General features: G+C 37.9%; 1 protein-coding gene across 5 annotated transcripts in view; it reads right to left on the minus strand.

The window, feature by feature from the left end:
- Window positions 1-3642: 3642 nt before the first annotated feature.
- Window positions 3643-19563, minus strand: part of RHOT1 (ras homolog family member T1) — a 61298-nt gene continuing 45377 nt past the window's right edge. Inside the window, exons 18-21 of one of the 5 annotated variants that reach the window (XM_081805385.1) lie at window positions 18991-19193; window positions 17848-17943; window positions 16071-16193; window positions 3643-4755 (exon numbers count right to left, since the gene is read on the minus strand). In XM_081805385.1, coding sequence (XP_081661511.1) covers window positions 4638-4755; window positions 16071-16193; window positions 17848-17943; window positions 18991-19193 — 540 coding nt within the window. In that variant the 3' untranslated portion in view covers window positions 3643-4637. Of the gene's footprint in view, window positions 5997-16070; window positions 16194-17847; window positions 17944-18990; window positions 19194-19563 lie in introns of all 5 variants that reach the window. The other 4 variants (XM_081805387.1, XM_081805388.1, XM_081805386.1 and 1 more) reach the window with 4 other exon arrangements.

Raw genomic sequence — 19563 nt, forward strand, 5'->3', positions numbered from 1 at the left:
GGTGGCTCAGTCGGTTAAGTGTCTGACTCTTGGTTTCAGCTCAGGTCATGATCTCAGGGTCATGAGATCAAGCCCTGCATCTGGCTCCTCGCTCATCTCGGGGATTCTGCTTGAGATGCTCCCCTCTCCCTCTGCCCCTCCCCCGCTCATTCTCTAAATTTTTTTTCTTTTTTTAAAAGGATGCAGTCATGCGGGACACGTGGGTGGCTCAGTTGGTTAAGCATCTGCCTTCGGCTCGGGTCATGATCCCAGAGTCCTGGGATTGAGCCCCACGTCGGGCTCCAAGCTCAGCAGGGAGTCTACTTCTCCGTCTCTCTCTGCCCCTAGCCCTACTCATGCTCCCTCTCAAATAAATGAATAAAATCTTTTAAAAATAAATAATAGGGCGCCTGGGTGGCTCAGTTGGTTAAGCGACTGCCTTCGGCTCAGGTCATGATCCTGGAGTCCCGGGATCGAGTCCCGCATCGGGCTCCCTGCTCGGCAGGGAGTCTGCTTCTCCCTCTGACCCTCCTCCCTCTCATGCTCTCTGTCTTTCATTCTCTTTCTCAAAAAAAAAAAAAAAAAAAAAATCTTTAAAAAATAAATAAATAAAAATAAATAATAAAGGGATGCAGTCATGCCCATTTGTTTTGTCTGTGGCTGCTCTCCTGTTAGAGTGGAGAGCAGCAAAAATTTCAAACACTTATTATCTGGTCCTTTACAGAAAAAGTTTGTGACCCGTAAGTTATTCTACCCCATGTACACCCACATCATTCTAATAAAAACTTCCAAGGGTTGTCTGATTATAAAAGATTTAAATATAAACCACGAACAGGAAAATCCTGAAAGAGGAAAAAGTGATCATGTGGAATTTGATTTTTCCAATGTATATGTATAAAGATAATACTAGCAATGCCTCCTTGTGGGTCTATATCCGACATACAGCTTTCAAACCCAGAACGAATGGCAAGCCCTCAATTTCATTGTCTGACTTCTGCAACAGTCTATGCTAAAGGAGAAGATAAAATCTACAGAGCAAAACACTACCACTGGAAGATACATCCAGAAACTGGAAAGGTACTAGGAAGTTAGGAAGTGTTTCCTAATGATGTCAAAATCTTGCTTTCTGGTAAAGCTGTCCATACTCTCTGAGCCAAAAATTTGGGGGAAAAAGGTTTTGAATAGTTTGCATGTGCCATGGGTGTTTTTGAATTTGGGATGCACTAAAGAGATGTCAAATTCATCACTCTGATCCTCACAGATCCACACGGAAGTGGAAACAGAGCTGAGGTTCAAACAGGTTAACAGACATTCATTCTCACAGATGGACTTTTGATAAACAGAGTTAAAAAGACAAGAATTACTTGCAAGTGTAGAGGTTTTAACAAGTGGGGCTGTGAAATCTGGAGACTGGGGTTTTTGGAACAGCCAGTCTACCTGCATGGAGCACTCTCATGCCATAAACATTAAATAAATTTAGCATCTTGATGTCCTACTTTCCAAAAAGTACCTAGTCCCAAATCAGCTTCCTAAAAACACATGGACTATTAAAATTTAAAGGATGATGCCAAATAAATGTGTTAATGACAACTTGGTCACATACTCATTTTTAAGATTTGTACGTATATTTTATTTTTTTTAAAGATTTTATTTACTTATTTGAGAGAGAGAGACAGCGAGAGAGGGAACACAAGTAGGGGGAGTGGGAGAGGAGAAGCAGGCTTCCCGCTGAGCAGGGAGCCCAATGCGGGGCTCGATCCCAGGACCCTGGGATCATGACCTGAGCCGAAGGCAGCCGCTTAACCGACTGAGCCACCCAGGTGCCCCAGTTTGTATATATATTTTAAAGACACCTTTATGTTGATTTTTACTAGTACAACTCAGACAAAAGGGGCACCAAAGCTAACACCAGTTGAATTCTCAGGGCCTATTTAGGAAAGATTTATACTCTACGCAGAGTTTGAGCACTTACCTCTGTTCTCCCTTTGCTATTCATTATTCAGTTGCCTTCCCTCAAGTCAGAAAAATTCTCATTTCATTCAGGACTGGCTCATCAGTATGTCTCCTCCTTGGTGCTTTCCCCTGATGTACAGATATGCATAGATACCCACAGCCCTCCTACCTCTTCTTTCACAGGTCATTTCAGAATGGTTATGTGCCCCCCAAACTCCTAACACCCACTGCCCACTCTACTATAGCATTTATAAGCTCCAGCAATGTGGGACATTACTCATTTTTTGGTCAAATGTAAAAGAGAAAGACATGAATGGCAAGAAGCAACAGACCCCTGATGTGCTAAGGTTAAGTTTACTACATTATGCGATAGGACCACAAACCTTCAAAGTGATGTTTCTTCACATGACTGCCTCACTATTCATTAAAATATTGTAGCAAGCCGGGGCACCTGGGTGGCTCAGTCGGTTAAGCATCTGACTCTTGATTTTGGCTCAGGCCGTGAGTTTGAGCCCTGCTTTCGGCTCCGCATGCAGCGGGGAGTCTGCTTGAGATTCTCTCTCTCTGTCTCTCTGCCCCCCAATAAATAAATAAATCTTTAAAAAAATATATATTGTAGCAAGCAGCCTCAGAACCGTCCATTTAAGAGAGAATGCAATTGGTGCAAAGTGAAAGATTTTCTTTCCAATCCTCAAGTCCCTACTTTCCTCATATCCCCTTAGTGCTCTTATAGCTTGCATCTTCTGAGAGTAAACTGTAAAAGCCAGAAGCCTATTACTTTATTTATTCACATATTTCCCCACATTAACTGGTCCCTAAAGTGAATGTGAAATGAAGAAAATATCTGCGTGACTCGGTAGGTTACAGAGGAGAAACCAGGAAGCATTCCCCCTGCAAACCTGCCCCACCTGCACTCACTGACGGTCCAGGAAGGCTGCTAGGCTTAGCAGGGGGCACGGGGTCAAGAGCAGGTGAGACAGAGCGGCTGCCGGCCTTCCTGCCAATTGGACACCTGCGCTTCAAATGAAAAGATTGAGAGAGAAAAGTCTACATATATTAACGTCACTTTTCACATCTTGGCAAACTACCTTCCTTCCTCAGTTTCTCACAAACACATCAATCTATAAGGTATATCCATTTGAGTCTCAACAGGGAAGAACTTGGAAGGCAAGAATGGACTGTCACTGGAAGCTGTGTAACTGACACATCTAAGTAGGAGACTCCGAGAAAATGAAAACGAGCAGTCACCAGATTTTTGCTTAATTTTCCCTTTCCTCAAATTTAGAATGGAAATGGGAAGTGGGGGGACAGGAAGTATGCAGCTAAACACGGCACAGGTTATTTTACAAGTGTAGAGCTCTTAAGGTATGCTGTTTCCAGCTGCTCAGGGAGTGTGGTCTTTAGACGTCCATCAGAACAGCAAAAAGGAAAAAAAAAACCATGTTAGAGGAGCGGATAAACACGTACGTCACAGCAGAAACCACATGAGCTAGGTATATGCAAGAGAAAACAACTGGTCTCCTCGAAGAATAGATTTGCCCACAACTTTAAAATAGACTTCCTCTTCTATATACAAATCGTACTTGTCTTCTTTCCTAATGAGTATCATCTGCTTGAACAAAAAATGATTTTCAAGGTAAGAGAGAAACCAGAGGATTCCATTCACACCTGTACAGAAATATTTACTTTGTAAGACAAAAAACTCAAGAGCATGGTACACAGCAGTTATTTATTTAAATACTCGAAAAGGTTGATGATGGAAAAAGAATAGGTTTATCGTGAGAGTTTATGTTCATTAGATTTATTTTACCATTTAAACAAGTGCTGCCTCCGGGTTATCCTAGCCAGACAGAGAACACTTTATGACACGTGCAGCCACTGTAAGACGCTATAATAGACACGGCCGTTATCGAATGATGTACACTGGGGGAGGAAATTCAGTAGTAGTAATGGTGACTGTTTATTTAAACTAAAAACATTGATAATATACAAATCTTTTTTCTCATTTGATTGAAAGGGCTATAAAATTCCACATACAGACAAAGGAAGCAACATAATCATATAGGTAATGCCCCAGCTAACTGCCTTTAACTCACTCCCTTCCTTCAAGAAGCACTTCACTCAGCTATGCAACTTTCTACACGGCACGACAGCTTCGAGGCTGGCCTACCAACGAGTGACTGAAAGAGAGGTGTGAGCTGACCAGGACGCATCTGTTTTTAAAAATGGAGAGAAAATGGCAAATTGTGCCTGGTGTTCTTTAAAGAACCCAAAGGATCGTTCTGAGTAAAATGTGAAATAAATAAGTGATCCATGAGTAAATACAATCTCTGAGCTGACTTAGATCTAGGAGAGTGAGCCAACCGAACACTAACAATACCATGTAGAAACATCTAGAAACATCATTTCTAGAATTCAGTTTGGGAGACCATATCTTGCCTGAATATGTACATTATTTACAAAATATTCCCTTTTGGCCTCTGAAATTTAGCCATTTTAGTTTGGCTGTTAAGCTCTTTCTTTCCATATGCTAGCCAATACTGCAGTTATAACTATCATTAAAATACTCTTATGCATGAATTACAAATATTAATAAAGTAACTCTGCATGTATAAATATCTCAATATTTCTAGCAGAATTTAAAGCATACATAAATACATAAAAGTATTTGTTTTTGGTAGGGCCAGTATTTTTTTTTTTTTTAATCATCGCTGTTTCAACAATGCTTTGTACATAGCAAAACCCAAAACTGCGAAAACAGTAGCACCAAAACTTGCTCGAAGCCAAAACGTGGAGCTCTTGAGGTCAGCTTGTGTCACGTGCCTGTAGTCAGAAAATATAATTAATGTTCAAGACATGATTAGTATGAAAATACCAATTATATTAACAGTCTACTTTTAGGGAAGTATTAGCACACTTGTCAGGCTAATTGCATACAGTAATGCTTACCAAAAACATTTATCAATATAGCCACATGTGCATCGCTTAGATAATCATTATCTTAAGACATAATGAAGCATTAATAAAGCCGAATGTCTTTATAATTAGCTACTACTTGGGAGTAATCAACATCTAAAATTTTAGACATTTTCTTCACATGGGAAATGGAGAACGTAGACAAATCAACCTACTACTTTTTAATCCCACCACAGTCCTTCAAACTGAGAGGTAGAACCAAGATCTTACAATCTTGAGAGTCCATTTCATGGAACTTAATATGTGATCTCCTGTGCCCAGGAATCAAAAGCTATCATGTAAGCAGTTAAGCGACAAGTGACCATACTTTTCTAAGAGCAATGCTTAAAATCAACTTTGGAAACACTGAGCCCCATAAAAATTTACCAAAAAAATCCCAAAGGGTATGGGGAAGATTTACCAGTTCACATTAATTGGGTTACTGCTGGTTAAAGAAAGAAAATTAAAAATAAAACAAACAAAAAAACCCCCCAAAAACCAACCCTGATATTAGACAGGCAGTGACAATGGTACGAACTAAAGGACATCATGTAACATGATGGACTGAAAGGTAAATGACATAAAAGAAGCCATATTATTCATGACAAGAACAGGGACAGCCTGTACCACAAACTGAGTTTGTGAGCATGCTCAGTTAATGACACTGCTAAGCACCCTCAAGAGTCTCAAGTATGACAGCTTACCAGAAAGAGGATAATGCTTGAAAGCAAAAGTTGGAATATTTTATTCAAGTGTCACTAGAGTTTTAGTTAAATGAGCACAATTGAGAAGATGTAGAAAACTTACAGAATTAAGAGCTTAGACTGTCTAGTTCAGGTTATTTTACAACTAAGAAACAAACAGATTTGAAGCAAAAGTCAGACATCGTTAAAAGACCAGGACACTGACATATGCAAAAGAGTTAAGAGCCAAGAATATCAATTGTACAAAACGACTTCGCCTCAGTAATAGAGTGACGATCGGATTAGTTATCACAAAATGCAATCTGCCCATCCTAGAACAAGTCTATAATACAAGCCAGAGTGCTCCATGCTTATCACCATGGCAAAACAACACACAGCACTCCAATTTCTTATTCTCCCCAGTTCCTAAAAAAAAAAGAAAAGAAAAAGAAAAAAAAAAATCACTCCTGACATATTATTTTACAAAAGCAAAGTGATAACACAGATTCATTCCACCTTGTGAGTTAGTTCCTCCAACCGGCAATGTTTTATTGATTGATTTATTTCAAGTTAGAGAAGAAAATTCGTAGGTTTCAGTTTTTCCAGTTGGAAAAACCCCAACAAGGCCAACCCACTGGTTGTGGGAAATGTTACCTGGCTTCAAGACAAAGTGGACCATGGGATGACTCCATGAAGATAGAATCTTCTACAGAGCTGACGGCGTGCACCTGGTGAGTAATCCTGCCTTCGTCCTTGGCTAACAGCATGGCACCCCACTCAGCTACCCAGGCTCTTAACCTTTTATACACATGCACACAGTTTGAAGTTCACAGCAGAGCTCACAAAAGAAGGGGACTGAAAATAACATCTCTCAATTAAACATCCCACACAGAAATTGAGTTGCCACCCTAATATGATGCATCTCGTGCTTTCTATATTTAAAATAAATGTATTCTGTAACAAATTGCCAAACTTTCAAAAAAAAAAAAAATCTATGGGTACTTTTTAAAAACACTCACATACCAGGCAAGAAAACCTAAGGCTGTGATATACATTCTCTATATATCCCTGCGAGGCTGGTCCTGGTAGGTCTGAAACACTAAGAGAAGCCCTGGAACTCAGTCCCTAAACAGTACCTGACGGTAGGTGGTGATCATAGGTATTCATTCAAAATGAGGCTAACAACTATTAGTCACAAAATGTACTGATGCTTCTGACTGCAGACTACCAACAACTGTAAACATACATCTGCAAAAAATTGAGTCCAACACTCCAAACTCATGGACTATCAGAGACCTATGATGAGAGTTTCAAAGTGTGTAACTCCAAATCAATAGAGATGCACAGAATTTAAAGTGAGAACACAGGCTAAAAGGGCAGTAGAGCTTCTGCTTCGGCTTTGGTCTCTCTCTGATTTTTACGCATCTTCACTGATGGAGGATTTTTAAAAGTTTTTTTTTAATAAAAAAAAAAGAAAAAAAAATAAAAGTTTTTTTTTACATTTATTTTTTAATTTGGGGAAGAAAAGGACTAGGATTAAAGCTAGCTGTCATCACCTTAAAGTCAGTCAAAACGATTTCTCATAAATATTTTCAAGTATGGAATCCGTTTCACACAGCTCCCTTTGTTGTATTGGAAGCAAGTATTACCATTCATGAAATAATATATTCTGACTTTATTGCTTAGTTTACTTTTGCATTTCAAGATAGTAATGACTGTTTTCCACAAGCTATAGTATAGCCTTCCATAGGCAGAACAGCAATTCATATTTATATATGAGAAACAATAAAGACACGTGGTGAAGCCACGTTTAAAACTTAAGGCAACTACTAACTCATAAGATATACTTCAATGACTCCATCAACCTTATAGTGGTTATTTAAGACACCTATAGACCTGGAAGTCTACTTAAGAGACCTATTTTATCCCGTTAGCATGTGCATTTAAGAGCTGCACTAACCAGGCTCTCTATATATGAGAACGCATTTATAATGGATGGCACACCTGTCACTGCTTAGCTGACTCACAGCACCTGAACAGAGAACAGTGTGACGATCTTAGTTGTATTCCATACGTATGAGAACTGAGCCATGTTTGTCATTTCAGGTCTCAAGCTGAAGCAGAGTAATAGTTTCATAAAGCTGCTTCCTAGTTCATTTCAAAACTCAAGCAAAAATAATTCTTCCACAATTCAAAAGTATAATTTTTTCAAAATGACTCACATAAAATATCATTTTAGAATAAATTATCTTATGGCATACTTTTTTCTTTTTAGTTTATTATATTTTTTACTGTCAAAAAGGTAATATATGCTCATTATAAGATACAAGGAAAATAAAAGTAGGAAGAAAAAAAAATGACCTAGAGTCCCATCACCTAAGGCAACTAATACTTAGGGTATTTCCTTTTAGACTTTTCCTATGTGTTTCTTACATAGCTGCAAACATAATGTGTATAATTTATATAATTTTATATCCTTTTAAAAATTTACTATTATGTAAATTACAGAAACATCATTTTAAACAGCTTTATTATATCCGATTCCCCTATGGGTGGCTGTCTCCATTTACTGGTGACTATAACTAAAGGGATGAATATCCTTCTACCGTAAGATTTTTCTCTGTATTTAGTATAGTTTCCTTAAGAGACTTCCCAAAAATGAATATTACAAGGTCAAAAATCTGTGTGCATGTGTGTGTATAAAGATTCTTTTTAAAAAACCTATTGAGAGGCGCCTGGGTGGCTCAGTCGTTAAGCATCTGCTTTCGGCTCAGGTCATGGTCCCAGGGTCCTGGCATGGAGTCCCGCATCGGGCTCCCTGCTCAGCGGGGAGCCTGCTTCTCCCTCTGCCTCTCCCCCTGCTTGTCTCACTCCCTCGCTCTCTGACAAATAAATAAAATCTTAAAAAATAAAAATAAAAAATCTATTGATATAACAGAATCACATTTTCCTTCTCTATGTACAATAATTTAGATCAGCAGTATCTCTTTTTAGAACATAAGAAATAATGACTAAATGCTGGAATATAATCCGTAATTAATCATCTGAAACTTGTCAGAGCTTCTAAGTTCTGAGATGGAAAATTCTTCCATATTGGATGCTGGCTTTCTGCTTAGAAGTGCTGAGGGTTCATATGTCAATCAGATGACAAGCGCTTTTGTTTGTTTTTTTTAAGTAGGCTCCACGCCTAATGTGGGGCTTGAACTCACAACCTGGCAATCAAAAGTTGCATGCTCTACTGACCGAGCCAGCCACGCACCCCTACGCTGCTACTTAATAAGGCAGAGAGAAAGGGAGGTTTCAAACTTCAGGCAATAAAGGCTTAAATTAAGAAGTGTCTGTGTGAACAAGGCATATAACAGAGTGACCACAATTCCTATGTACCTTTGCACAGAATGCCTTAAAGAAGGCATACAAGATACTTTTGATTCACTCTGCAATTTATGACATATGTAAGAACATGAGTTAAAATCTTTATTGGTTCAATGTATTTGACCAGTAATAAAAGGAATGGTATCAGTTACAATATTTAGAAACAAAATGATCAAATTCTAAAGGGCTCAGTGGAATTAAACCATTCTAGCTATTCCCATATAGGGTATTTTTAATATTGTTTTTTATAACATGTCCCAGGACTTTATATCTCGGGTATATAGACTATATTGCAGAGACCTAAAAGTCTGCAAAAATTACAATTTAAGGAAGGGGGAGAATCCAGAAAGGTCCAGATGTCAGTTGCAGGCTCTCATGAGGAGGAAAGAAAAGTTCAGTGGAGCGAACTCAAGAGCAGCGCACTGAGACTGCGGGAAGAGCAGTCCCACCAGGCACATTTACCAGCCATCCTGTGCAACTTTGCAGAAATAGATGTGAATTTCCTAGATTACATTCTTTTCATCTCACCACCCGATCCTTTCCAAACCCAAAGCAGAGGTGCACAGATGCAGGAATATGAATGTTCTTCTAATTTTATAATTCTATCCACATATGTATTTCACGTAGGAATTTTTAAGTTAATACTTTGCAACCGCCTACATAACTGTAATGCATGGAACCTAGTTACTAGGGCTCATAGACAGTACATACAGCTTTTTCCTAGTTGCAATTACATAGTTCAAGTTGAAAACTGTACCGAGGTCACCAAAATTGTAGTTAAATGTTCTGTTTTTAAATATTTCACTTGCTTTTTAAAGCCTTCTGGGCCTCCCCTTTTTTTTTTTTTTAAGATTTTATTTATTTGAGGGAGAAAGAGCGAGCTCAAGCAGGGAGATCGGCAGAGGCAGAGGGAGAAGCAGACTCCCCGCTGAGCAGGGAGCCCGACGTGGGGCTCGATCCCAGGACCCTGGGATCATGACCTGAGCTGAAGGGAGACGCTTAACCGACTGAGCCACCCAGGTGCCCCTGGGCCTCCCTGCTTTTATTCCTCCCATTGTTTTCTTGGTGTTTTGTTTTTGCCTGGTGAAGTATCTTTTACATTCATTTCTAATAATAATGCCATTACTCTTAATAGTAATTTTAATAATGACAATTCTTCTAATTGAACTAGTAGGCATGAAATCTTTTAATAAGGTATTTCTCAAGATAGGTTAAGAAGTCAAAATATTGTATTCAACAAAGATGAACTGCAACACAAATCATAAGAAAGCTGTTAACTGAGCATGCCTAAATAGTAACATACTTTGGAAAAGGACGTAAGTGTGCATCAATGTCAAGAAATGCTTCACCAAGCACTAGAAGAACCAAAATTTATACATGATCGTAGATACATGGGAAACACATAATATCTATATGTTACCTACTGATACTTAAAGATCAGAAGAGGAAAACTCCACCTTGTGGCATCCTTTAATATTCTAACCAACGGCAAAAAATTTAAAACGTGTAAGCAAGCAGCGGCTTACTTAATGAGAATCTATAAATAAGCTCTTGTATAATTTTAAACATGACTATGTATCCTAATTAAAAGAAAAGCCTTGTAAGGACCTTGATACAAGGGAACACAGAAGTTTCATATGAAACTAAAACACAGGACAGACTTTGTTGGATACAATAGTTTCCTATAACATAATATCCTAAGAACTCTTACATTCCCAGAAGACTCTCTAGAACATTAAGATTTCTAGGTACCTATCCTCTTCATAAGGCAATCCTATGAAAAGGCAGTTCATATCACTGTGACAATAATAAAATCCTTTCTTCAAAAAACGGGCTCCTATTAAGGAACAAGTTAGGTGATTTATATTAAAACAATATGGGTAAATATCACTAATAAATGGCTTAAAATAAATGCCACATACACCCAATTTTAAAAATGCATTTAAAAAATTGGGCAAAAAATTCAATGGGTACAATGACTGTCCATCATACCTTTGGGTCACTGTAAATACTCACTGTGAACTATGCACTTGGTTGCTAAAGTAAAATGCTGCTACTGAACTTAAGAAGTAACATGAACAAATAATTCATATGGCTGATGCAAATAATAAAATGGGATGAAAGAAATCCTAAAACCAAAATATGTATTAAAGAAAATCACACCAAAACAATAAATTATAAAATAAACAATTTTGATTAAATTATAGGTTAGGAGAAGTGGGAGGATTACACACAGAAATTAGCTGGGACAGGAACTGAGAGAAGTTAAAAAATGACTAAGTGACACAGACATACAAACTAAAATGAACACCTAAAGGAAAGGACAAATTAAAGTCCACAGCACACTACAGTACAGTAACATCGTCATGCAAAGTAGGAGTCTTCTGAAGTCAGAATAATAAATACTTGATAACTAAAACCCTGGGTAGTTCAAACCAACAATCCAGCTCACTCCTACATAATCATTTTAACACTTTCAGATCAAAAAGGTAATTTAAAATATAATCAGAAGGTATATTTTCCCAGTACCATAATTTACACTATTTGAAATAGTGTAATAGCATTGCCAAAGATTAAAATCATCTGACCAGATATTAATCATCTTCCAAATGTATTTAAATTCAAATAATTCCAGTTATTCATAAACTGTTCTAAAGAAAAACAAACCTGTTCAGATCACAAGGGTGAGACCATAATTACTAGAGAACAAAGTTACATGTCAGATACATAGTTTAACACTTTTCTCACATCTTGAAATAAATACATATTCAATTACATTAAAAAGAAAAAAATATTACTACTCTCTACTTAAAATATGTACTGTCAGCAAATAAGCTCAAAAAAAGGGGGGGACAATATTTACCGGTCAAAGACAGATAGCTAGGGAAAAAATGGATAATTTCAGAAATGAATCTGTGGGAACTGCCTAAATATAAATTATTAGGCTTAAATCCTCTCATGATCAGGTTATAGCACTTCCTTTTGTAGCCTGAGGGACTAAGGTTACTGAAAACATAACCAAAGTTTAAGGAAAAAAAAAATTTTTTTTTTTAAGATTTTATTTATTTGACAGAGAGAGATTTATTTTATTTATTTGACAGTGGGAGAGGGAGAAGCGGGCTTCCTGCCGAGCAGGGACCCCGATGTGGGACTCGATCCCAGGACCTTGGGATCATGACCTGAGCCGAAGGCAGACGCTTAACGACTGAGCCACCCAGGCACCCCTAAGGAAAAATTTTTTAATAACATAGTATTTAGAAAGGCACTTAAAGGTAGGTCCTTATCTTCTTCATCTTCATATTCTGCCCCAGCTCACAGCAGGATCCTATCTAAAGCAGGTACTTAGGTATTTGAGTGAATAAATCATAGAGGCAGAGGGAGGTAAAGGGAGAATGTGGCCTCAAACATGTACTATCTCTGGAAGTGATTTATTTCAACAACCAACATGTTAACAAGCACACTAAAACAAGACATTAAATTTGAGATCAACATGTATGTACCAATACCCGTCTATTAATTTCTTTGCAGGCATTTAATGAAACTTTTTGCTTAAATAAAAACTTTAAAACTACTCTTTTATACTTCTAAATCAAACATGAGACGTGGCAGATTTCTAAAACCAGAGACTTAAGGCTTAGTGTTGAGTGAGACTCCTCCCTACTGAATTACAGTGAAAAATTCCTAAGTGACTTTTACCCAATTAAGCAATCCTTTTTCTGCTTTATAACATTAAGATTTATCTAGCATGGCGAACCAATGGTGACCAACCACCAAAGGCTGCCACAACCTGAGAGATAGTAGAGAAAGAAGGTGACCCTATCACCCCCGACTTTCTCAGATTCTTCATGTAAAAGGGAATAGAACTTGGTTGGTGGGAAGGGGAAAGAGACAGTTTCATTCCTTGGGTGTATGTTTTTCTTTTTCTTTTCTTTTCTTTCTTTCTTTTTTTTTTTCCTTTTGCCTGCAATTTCACAACGCTAGGCCATATCTGAAGACTGAAGTTGCAAGCTGGTGGCCTGTAAACATGTTTTATTCTGATCAGTACTTTTAAAGATTTAAATTTACTTGCCATTATTTGAATAGCAGGAAATTTCACATAAAAATCCTGATGTCTAGTGTCTCATAGAATCAGAAGACCTGGCAACAGCCGGCCTGGACAACAACAAATGGCCAGAGCTGAGTCGTGGCTGCCTCTTTTAGACAGGGGCTGGCACGGTCCCTATGTCTCTCACTTCTCATACTTGGCCACCTTCGTGCATTGACATTACCCATCCAGACCTTGTAGGTACCTAAGTTCTGGGGCTCCACCCCCATCTCCCTTGTCTACATCCTTCTGTAAACTAGGGGAAACTTCAATACAGAACTAAATTTCCACTGTACTTCTATAAAATTTTGACACACTACAAGGAATCAGGAAGGAGTTCTTTGAAAGGTACACTGGTTTCCCTCCTTATCTTTTTCATTCATTCCATTCTTGATTACTAGATGTCGGGATGTATGCTGACATTACCATTAAATTAGTTCTAGTTTATAAACTGATATGACAAGATATGCTGATTTGTCTTCAAAGATCATTGTACAGAGTACTTTACCATGAGCAAGCTCATCCATTAATACACACTCAACCTTTTCCATTTGGAAGCTGACTAAACTGACCTAAGAATAAAATTGTCACTAAAGATGCAGACAACGAATCAATCTGCAAATATGGACACTCAAGATCTTACAGGGTAAGTAAAATAGATGGTTTTTGATTAGCAATTATTAGGAGCCAAGGTGGGTTCACCGAGAATAAGACACCAAACAGATGTCACTTCCTATTCAGACAAAATTACTACATTGGTGGATCAGAGGAATGTGTTAGAAATTACATACTGATTTCAAAAAAGCCCTCTGTGAAATCTCTTATAAGATAATAAGAGAAAATATGGACTGGATAATAAAATATTTTTAATTTATAGAATAATCTTTCCCCAAGAATTTTAAACCTGTGTCTTTGGGAAAAGAGATCTCCAAGGGAATACTTCAGGGCTTGCTGGCTTTGGCTTCCTCTCTCTCTCCAATCTCTTGGTATTCAACATTATTTTTATCAATAACTTGAACAATAAAGAAGACATATCTACCAAGTTTGCAAATGACACAATGCCAAGAGAGATATATAATGGGACAAATGACAGAAATAATGTTTGAAATGACTGAGCTAGAACAAATGGATCAAAAAGAAGAATATGACATTTAATAGAGATACATATGTATCTGTGTTTAGATTCAAAGAGTCAAGTACAAAATTAGAGAGGAGGGGACGCTGCCTTAATAGTACCTCATATGAAAAAAAAATCTGATTTCAATGAACCCCAAGATTTATATGCACCAACAGTGGGATGGGGCTGCTAACGTTACTTCACGCAGCAGACAGGTGCTGTCCTAACTGTGGAATAGGACTTGTCCCATCACACCTGGAGCACTGCTCTCCATTCTCAGTGGCACCTCTTTTAAGAGGAACTCTGAAAACCCAAAGGGCTTTCAGACGAGGACAACCAGGACTGATGAGGTCACTAAACCATCTAATTCAAGAAAAGGCTGAAAGAAATGGGGATGTTCTACCTGGAGAAGAGAAAATTAGGGGAGACATGATGGCCGTCTTCAAATGTCTGAAGGATTGCTAGGTTGAAGAGGGAGTAGAATAGTCGTATGTTGTTCTAAAGGGCAGAACTAAAACTAAAGGAGAGAAAGTTATAGGGAAATCATTTTAGTTAAAAAAGAATAAAGAGCAAAGGCAAAAGCAAAAACCCTCTCCAAGGAGGAAAGCCATCAGCAGATAAACAGAACTCTCCACAGGAAGGCTTTCAGGAAGGCATTCTGATGGGAGGTTAGGCCAGATAAGTTCTGCAATCTCTTCCGACTCTACCATTTCCAACACCGGAGCTCCTGCATGTTGTTTGGTTTGAACTAGCCTTGCATTTTCTCAGACAGTCATCATGAGAGAATCTGTGTTACTACTTTCTAAGATGCCATTCAGAGGACAGAGGCAGAACTTTACCACCAAATTGGTGTGGCAGTCCCTTCAAAGCAGTCACCTGAGACGGCTGCATTCTTATTCCAGAGCTGCTAGTGCTCAAAATGTCATCGAAACTCTTTTTAGAATGCCTTGAAAATCAGTTTCTGACCCACACTAAATATAGTCTCACTGCTTCATAGCCACATCTACTATTTTTGCTGGTGGACACAAACTATCCTACAGCCAGAGCCTAGCCTCCAGTGAGAGGCCGGCAGTAAGACAAAGAATGGACCCATTTCTAACCAAAATCTATTTAGCTTGATCAGCTCCCAATGACAGCTGAATGTCAATTTCAAAGCACTCATTCATGTTTAGATACAAAAACTTACAGTAGGTACAAATTAATAGTACACAGGCTCTTCAATGCTCACAGAATGTAAATCTGAACAATGGAAGCATGACCAGAACAAGAATATAACCTTCCAAGTTCTTTGCTTTGAAGGAATGTAAATATCCTGTTTGTTTTTCTTCCCTTTCTAAAAAGCATATTACTTTCTAAGCATACTTCATGTTTTGGGCTCAGTTATAAAGACCTCAAAAACCAGTACTACAGACCTTTTGTTCTTTCCCATATTCCTTTGAATCCTCAAAGTTCGCTATTGTTCTCATTTCCAGAAGCCATGCTCTTTCAAATAAACATTCCAGGTACTTATAATACAGAGATTTTTCAAACCCAAGATACCGTTCACATGAGTATGGTTTTAATTAAGTTACATTAGTTGAACGTAAGTGAGTACAGTTTCACATTTGGGATCAATGTGTCTTTTCGTTACTATGAAAGTCCTAATCTATTTCTACAACTCTCAGCCAAAAGATTTTAATCTCCCTACACATATCATCCTGTCATATAAATGATACTTTAACTTCCTTCATGAAAAAAGAAATCCAAAATCTTATTTTATAGTCCCCTAAAAACATCATCACCACGGTGAGAATTTTAGTGGAAGTTAGTTGGGCATCGTTGGCTTGTGGTCTTTGTAGTGAGTACCTGTATCATAAATAGTTATCCACTTTTTTTTTCCTTTGTATTTTAACAGAATGCCTGGTACCCAGTAAATAAAGTTAAGAACCTGTTAAGAACTGCAGTGAAGATTTTGTTCTTTACAGATTGCAGCAAGTCTGAGTTGAGGAAGTTCTGACAGATGCAAAATGTACACCTGTTGCAGGTGCACATACAGCGTAACCGGGCATGGCTGCGAAAACACACAGAAGGACAGGAGTTGAGTTCTTACTTACAAATATGGCACAAGTTAGGGTGTGCCAACTTAAAAAAAAAAAAAGATTTAGGCATAAGCAACACTAAGGAAAACGACACTGTGGGGCATGCTAAAGTTGTGCAGAATTCCACATTTACCAAAAATATGATAAACAGCAATAGCTCCCTCCTCCCTCCCTAGAGAAAACCTAAGGAAAATTAGCTAACACTCTTGGTTTTTTTGGAGGGGGGATGGAATTATTATTACAAGCGTTTTAGTGGAACAAGTATGCACAGCAATAGATGGCACCCTCATGTAAACTAATAAAAAGAAAAACGGAGTAAGCCACAGCACCCGCCAAAAGGACAAAGTTTGCTAGCATTGAAATAACCATTCCCTCCTCCTCCCTCAGCATACACACATGCCTGAAAACCAGGAAGGAGAAGAGTGACAAATACACAAAAGGGTCAAAGACGAGTATATTCAACCCTGAGGAGATATGAACAACATCGTCTTTAATTCATCAAGCACCCTGGCTCCCAAAGGAAATCAAAGTGCTTCATAAATTTCCACTTGAACAAAATAGAGGGTTTCATCTGCTACGAAAACACAGCAGCTAAGTATGATAGCATGAAACTCTGGGTAAGGATGTAAAAATCAACAGTGGGTCCAATTGGTATCAGATATGAAATTTAGGGAGGCTTTCTGACTCCTTTCTGGTTGAGTGGAGTTGTACTAATTGCTATAGGCACATGGGGCAATCTATTTCACCTCTGTCCTAACAACCAGAGCAGGGGGTCTCCAGTGACTGCCCAGTGGCCAGAGCCGAGCAGAAACACAAAGCCATCGCAGCACCCTGAAGAGGCCCTGGCACAGAACCCACCCAGAAGAGCACCACCTGACGGATCAATGCCAGCACTTCCTGTAACACCTGAACTTTTTTTTAAAAGGCTTCTCAGTCAAAGGACTGGGCCAATCTGACTTGGCTTAGCTTGTGAGATCTGATGAGACCACACTGCACTGTGGCATGGTTGTGGCGATTAGCAGCATCCCAATAATGCCTAATTCCCAACATGAAGAAAAACGAGAATTAATTTTTAAACTCTCATAGACTCAAGACATTCCTCTTTAAAACCTGACTTGTGATGAGGAACATATCAATGCTACTAAGTCGCTACCAGCTGTCATACTGGAATCCATCTGTTATTTTATCAGTTCAGTCTGACTCTCCAACACACACAGGCTCCGCCCCGCAAAGAGGAGAGATGCAAAGTATGCTTAGCAACAGGGAGATGCTTCGTGAGAAGTAGTTTGGGATTAACCATATAAGCAAGTGTCCCTGTATGTACATTTATCATATACACACACACACACACACACACACAAATTGCAGTAAAACGTTTTCAAGATGCAGATCTGAAAACACACTCACAGTTATCTACAAGATTAAAACAGTGCATTTACATAGTAAAAACTAAAAAAAGAAAAAGAAAAAAACACCACTGTAATATACAGTTAGGCAGTAAGCCTGACCAAGCAGTGCGTTTCTGGATAATTACTAATTGTTAATTACGGCAAGAAAGGAGATCTGGTCATCTATAAGAAAATGTCAACAAAATCCCACAGAAGCCATAAAGAAAAAGTAACTTACAAAGCAGTTTTTAGAAAGACCCAGATTTTTCTCAAATTCTCTATTCTATCAGTGTTGCCCATGTCTCGGGAGAGTCTGTCTCTGTAATGATCCTCTCTGTAGATAACATACACGAGAGTTTTAAAGCAAAGGTAAAACATAAATAAGGTTCTGTTTATCTTATACTAACAGGAATGACTTGTCTTCCAATACAAATAGAATTTCAAGGACTTGCTGCCTTTTTTTAAAAAGTATTAGTTAATAGGATAGCAGTAAAGTTAACTCTGATTTGAAGAATCTGTGCAAATTAACACCTTTCTGAAAGACTTCAGTTTGAAGCCATGTTTATTACTCTATTTTATACCGTAGTTTTCATAAGAAGAAAAATAATTTAGAGACTAAATTAATAATAAATAGATTAAGCTAAAGTCCTGAGAAACGCACTGCCTGAAAAACTATCTTGTTACAAAACAGAATTATACACACACAGTACTTGAGGAGAATGCCATTAAGAACCATGCAATTCTAAGGCAGTTAGTAAGCTATGAAAATGTCCACAGTTATGTGCTTATGCATATGCATGTACAGATATACAATAAATGTACATAAAATTCATGGTTCGTAACACTTAATGTAAAACATTTATATAGCAGGAATTCCAATTACAACTACTTTTTACAGCACTTAAAAAAGACATTATATTCTCGAACATATCTATAATTTAAACATAAATTCATAAAATATTTTAGAATACTCCACATACTCAAGGTCAATGAATCAAGAGAAAAATATTAAAATGAACTTTTTGTTCATATGGAGATGTCTTAAAAGCATAAAGTAACATGATGCCAACCCCATTTGACTGCAGTAAGACTATTTTTTAAATGCTGGGTCAGGGGTTGGGTTTCACTGTACTATCCTATTAAGATAGTTACAGTCTGCTTAAAAATATACAAATCCTGGCAGAAGCACTCTTTGTGTAATTTTATTATGGCACCCAAACCAAACTCGCATTTACTCAAATTTGTTCCTTCTCGTTACAAAGTCTCTTTCTGTTGCTGAACAACTTCTATGTGACAAAGGTTCCGCCCTCGTGGCTCATCATGGCATGTGACGTTATTATGAACCATGCAACATGAAAATGATAGCAGAGCAAGTACTTACGGGTACATGGCCATCGTTGTCAGTTTAACAAAGATATCTTTACTGGGTGCTTCAGCAGTATTGCAAGTGAAGGCTTGTGGTGGAGGCATTTTGTGTTTCCTGCAGAAATCAGCAGGTGAAATACTATAGTCTTGTTTAACTTCATGCAGGTCTGACTTTGCAGCTATGATTAAGCAAGGTATTCTGCTGTCCATGAAGTGTTGCTACGGAATAAAAACTAAAATCAAAATCTGATGACAAGTTAAAAAATTACTACATTTAATTAAATGCGTACTAAAAATTATCTCTGGTTAGGCAAAGCATAGCCTCAAAGAGAAAGTAAACTAAGAGGCAATGACTGGCAGTGGGCCAGGGCAGTCTCTAAGACCAGGGCCAATTTTCTAATGCTGGCAACCATATGAACCTATAACGACTCTTCAGATTCACTACAATTTGAAAAAAATCAGTATTTTTTATTAAAAAGATACCATATTTTGAAATAAAAGAAATCCATCTAAATTCCTCTATCCTAGAGCACATTATTTTCATTTTTAAAATTTCTGCTTCACAATTCTATTATTTTGTTCACTATTT

Source organism: Leptonychotes weddellii, chromosome 15 (genome assembly GCF_054177405.1).
Source record: "Leptonychotes weddellii isolate Sample4059 chromosome 15, ASM5417740v2, whole genome shotgun sequence".
NCBI lineage: Eukaryota > Metazoa > Chordata > Mammalia > Carnivora > Phocidae > Leptonychotes > Leptonychotes weddellii.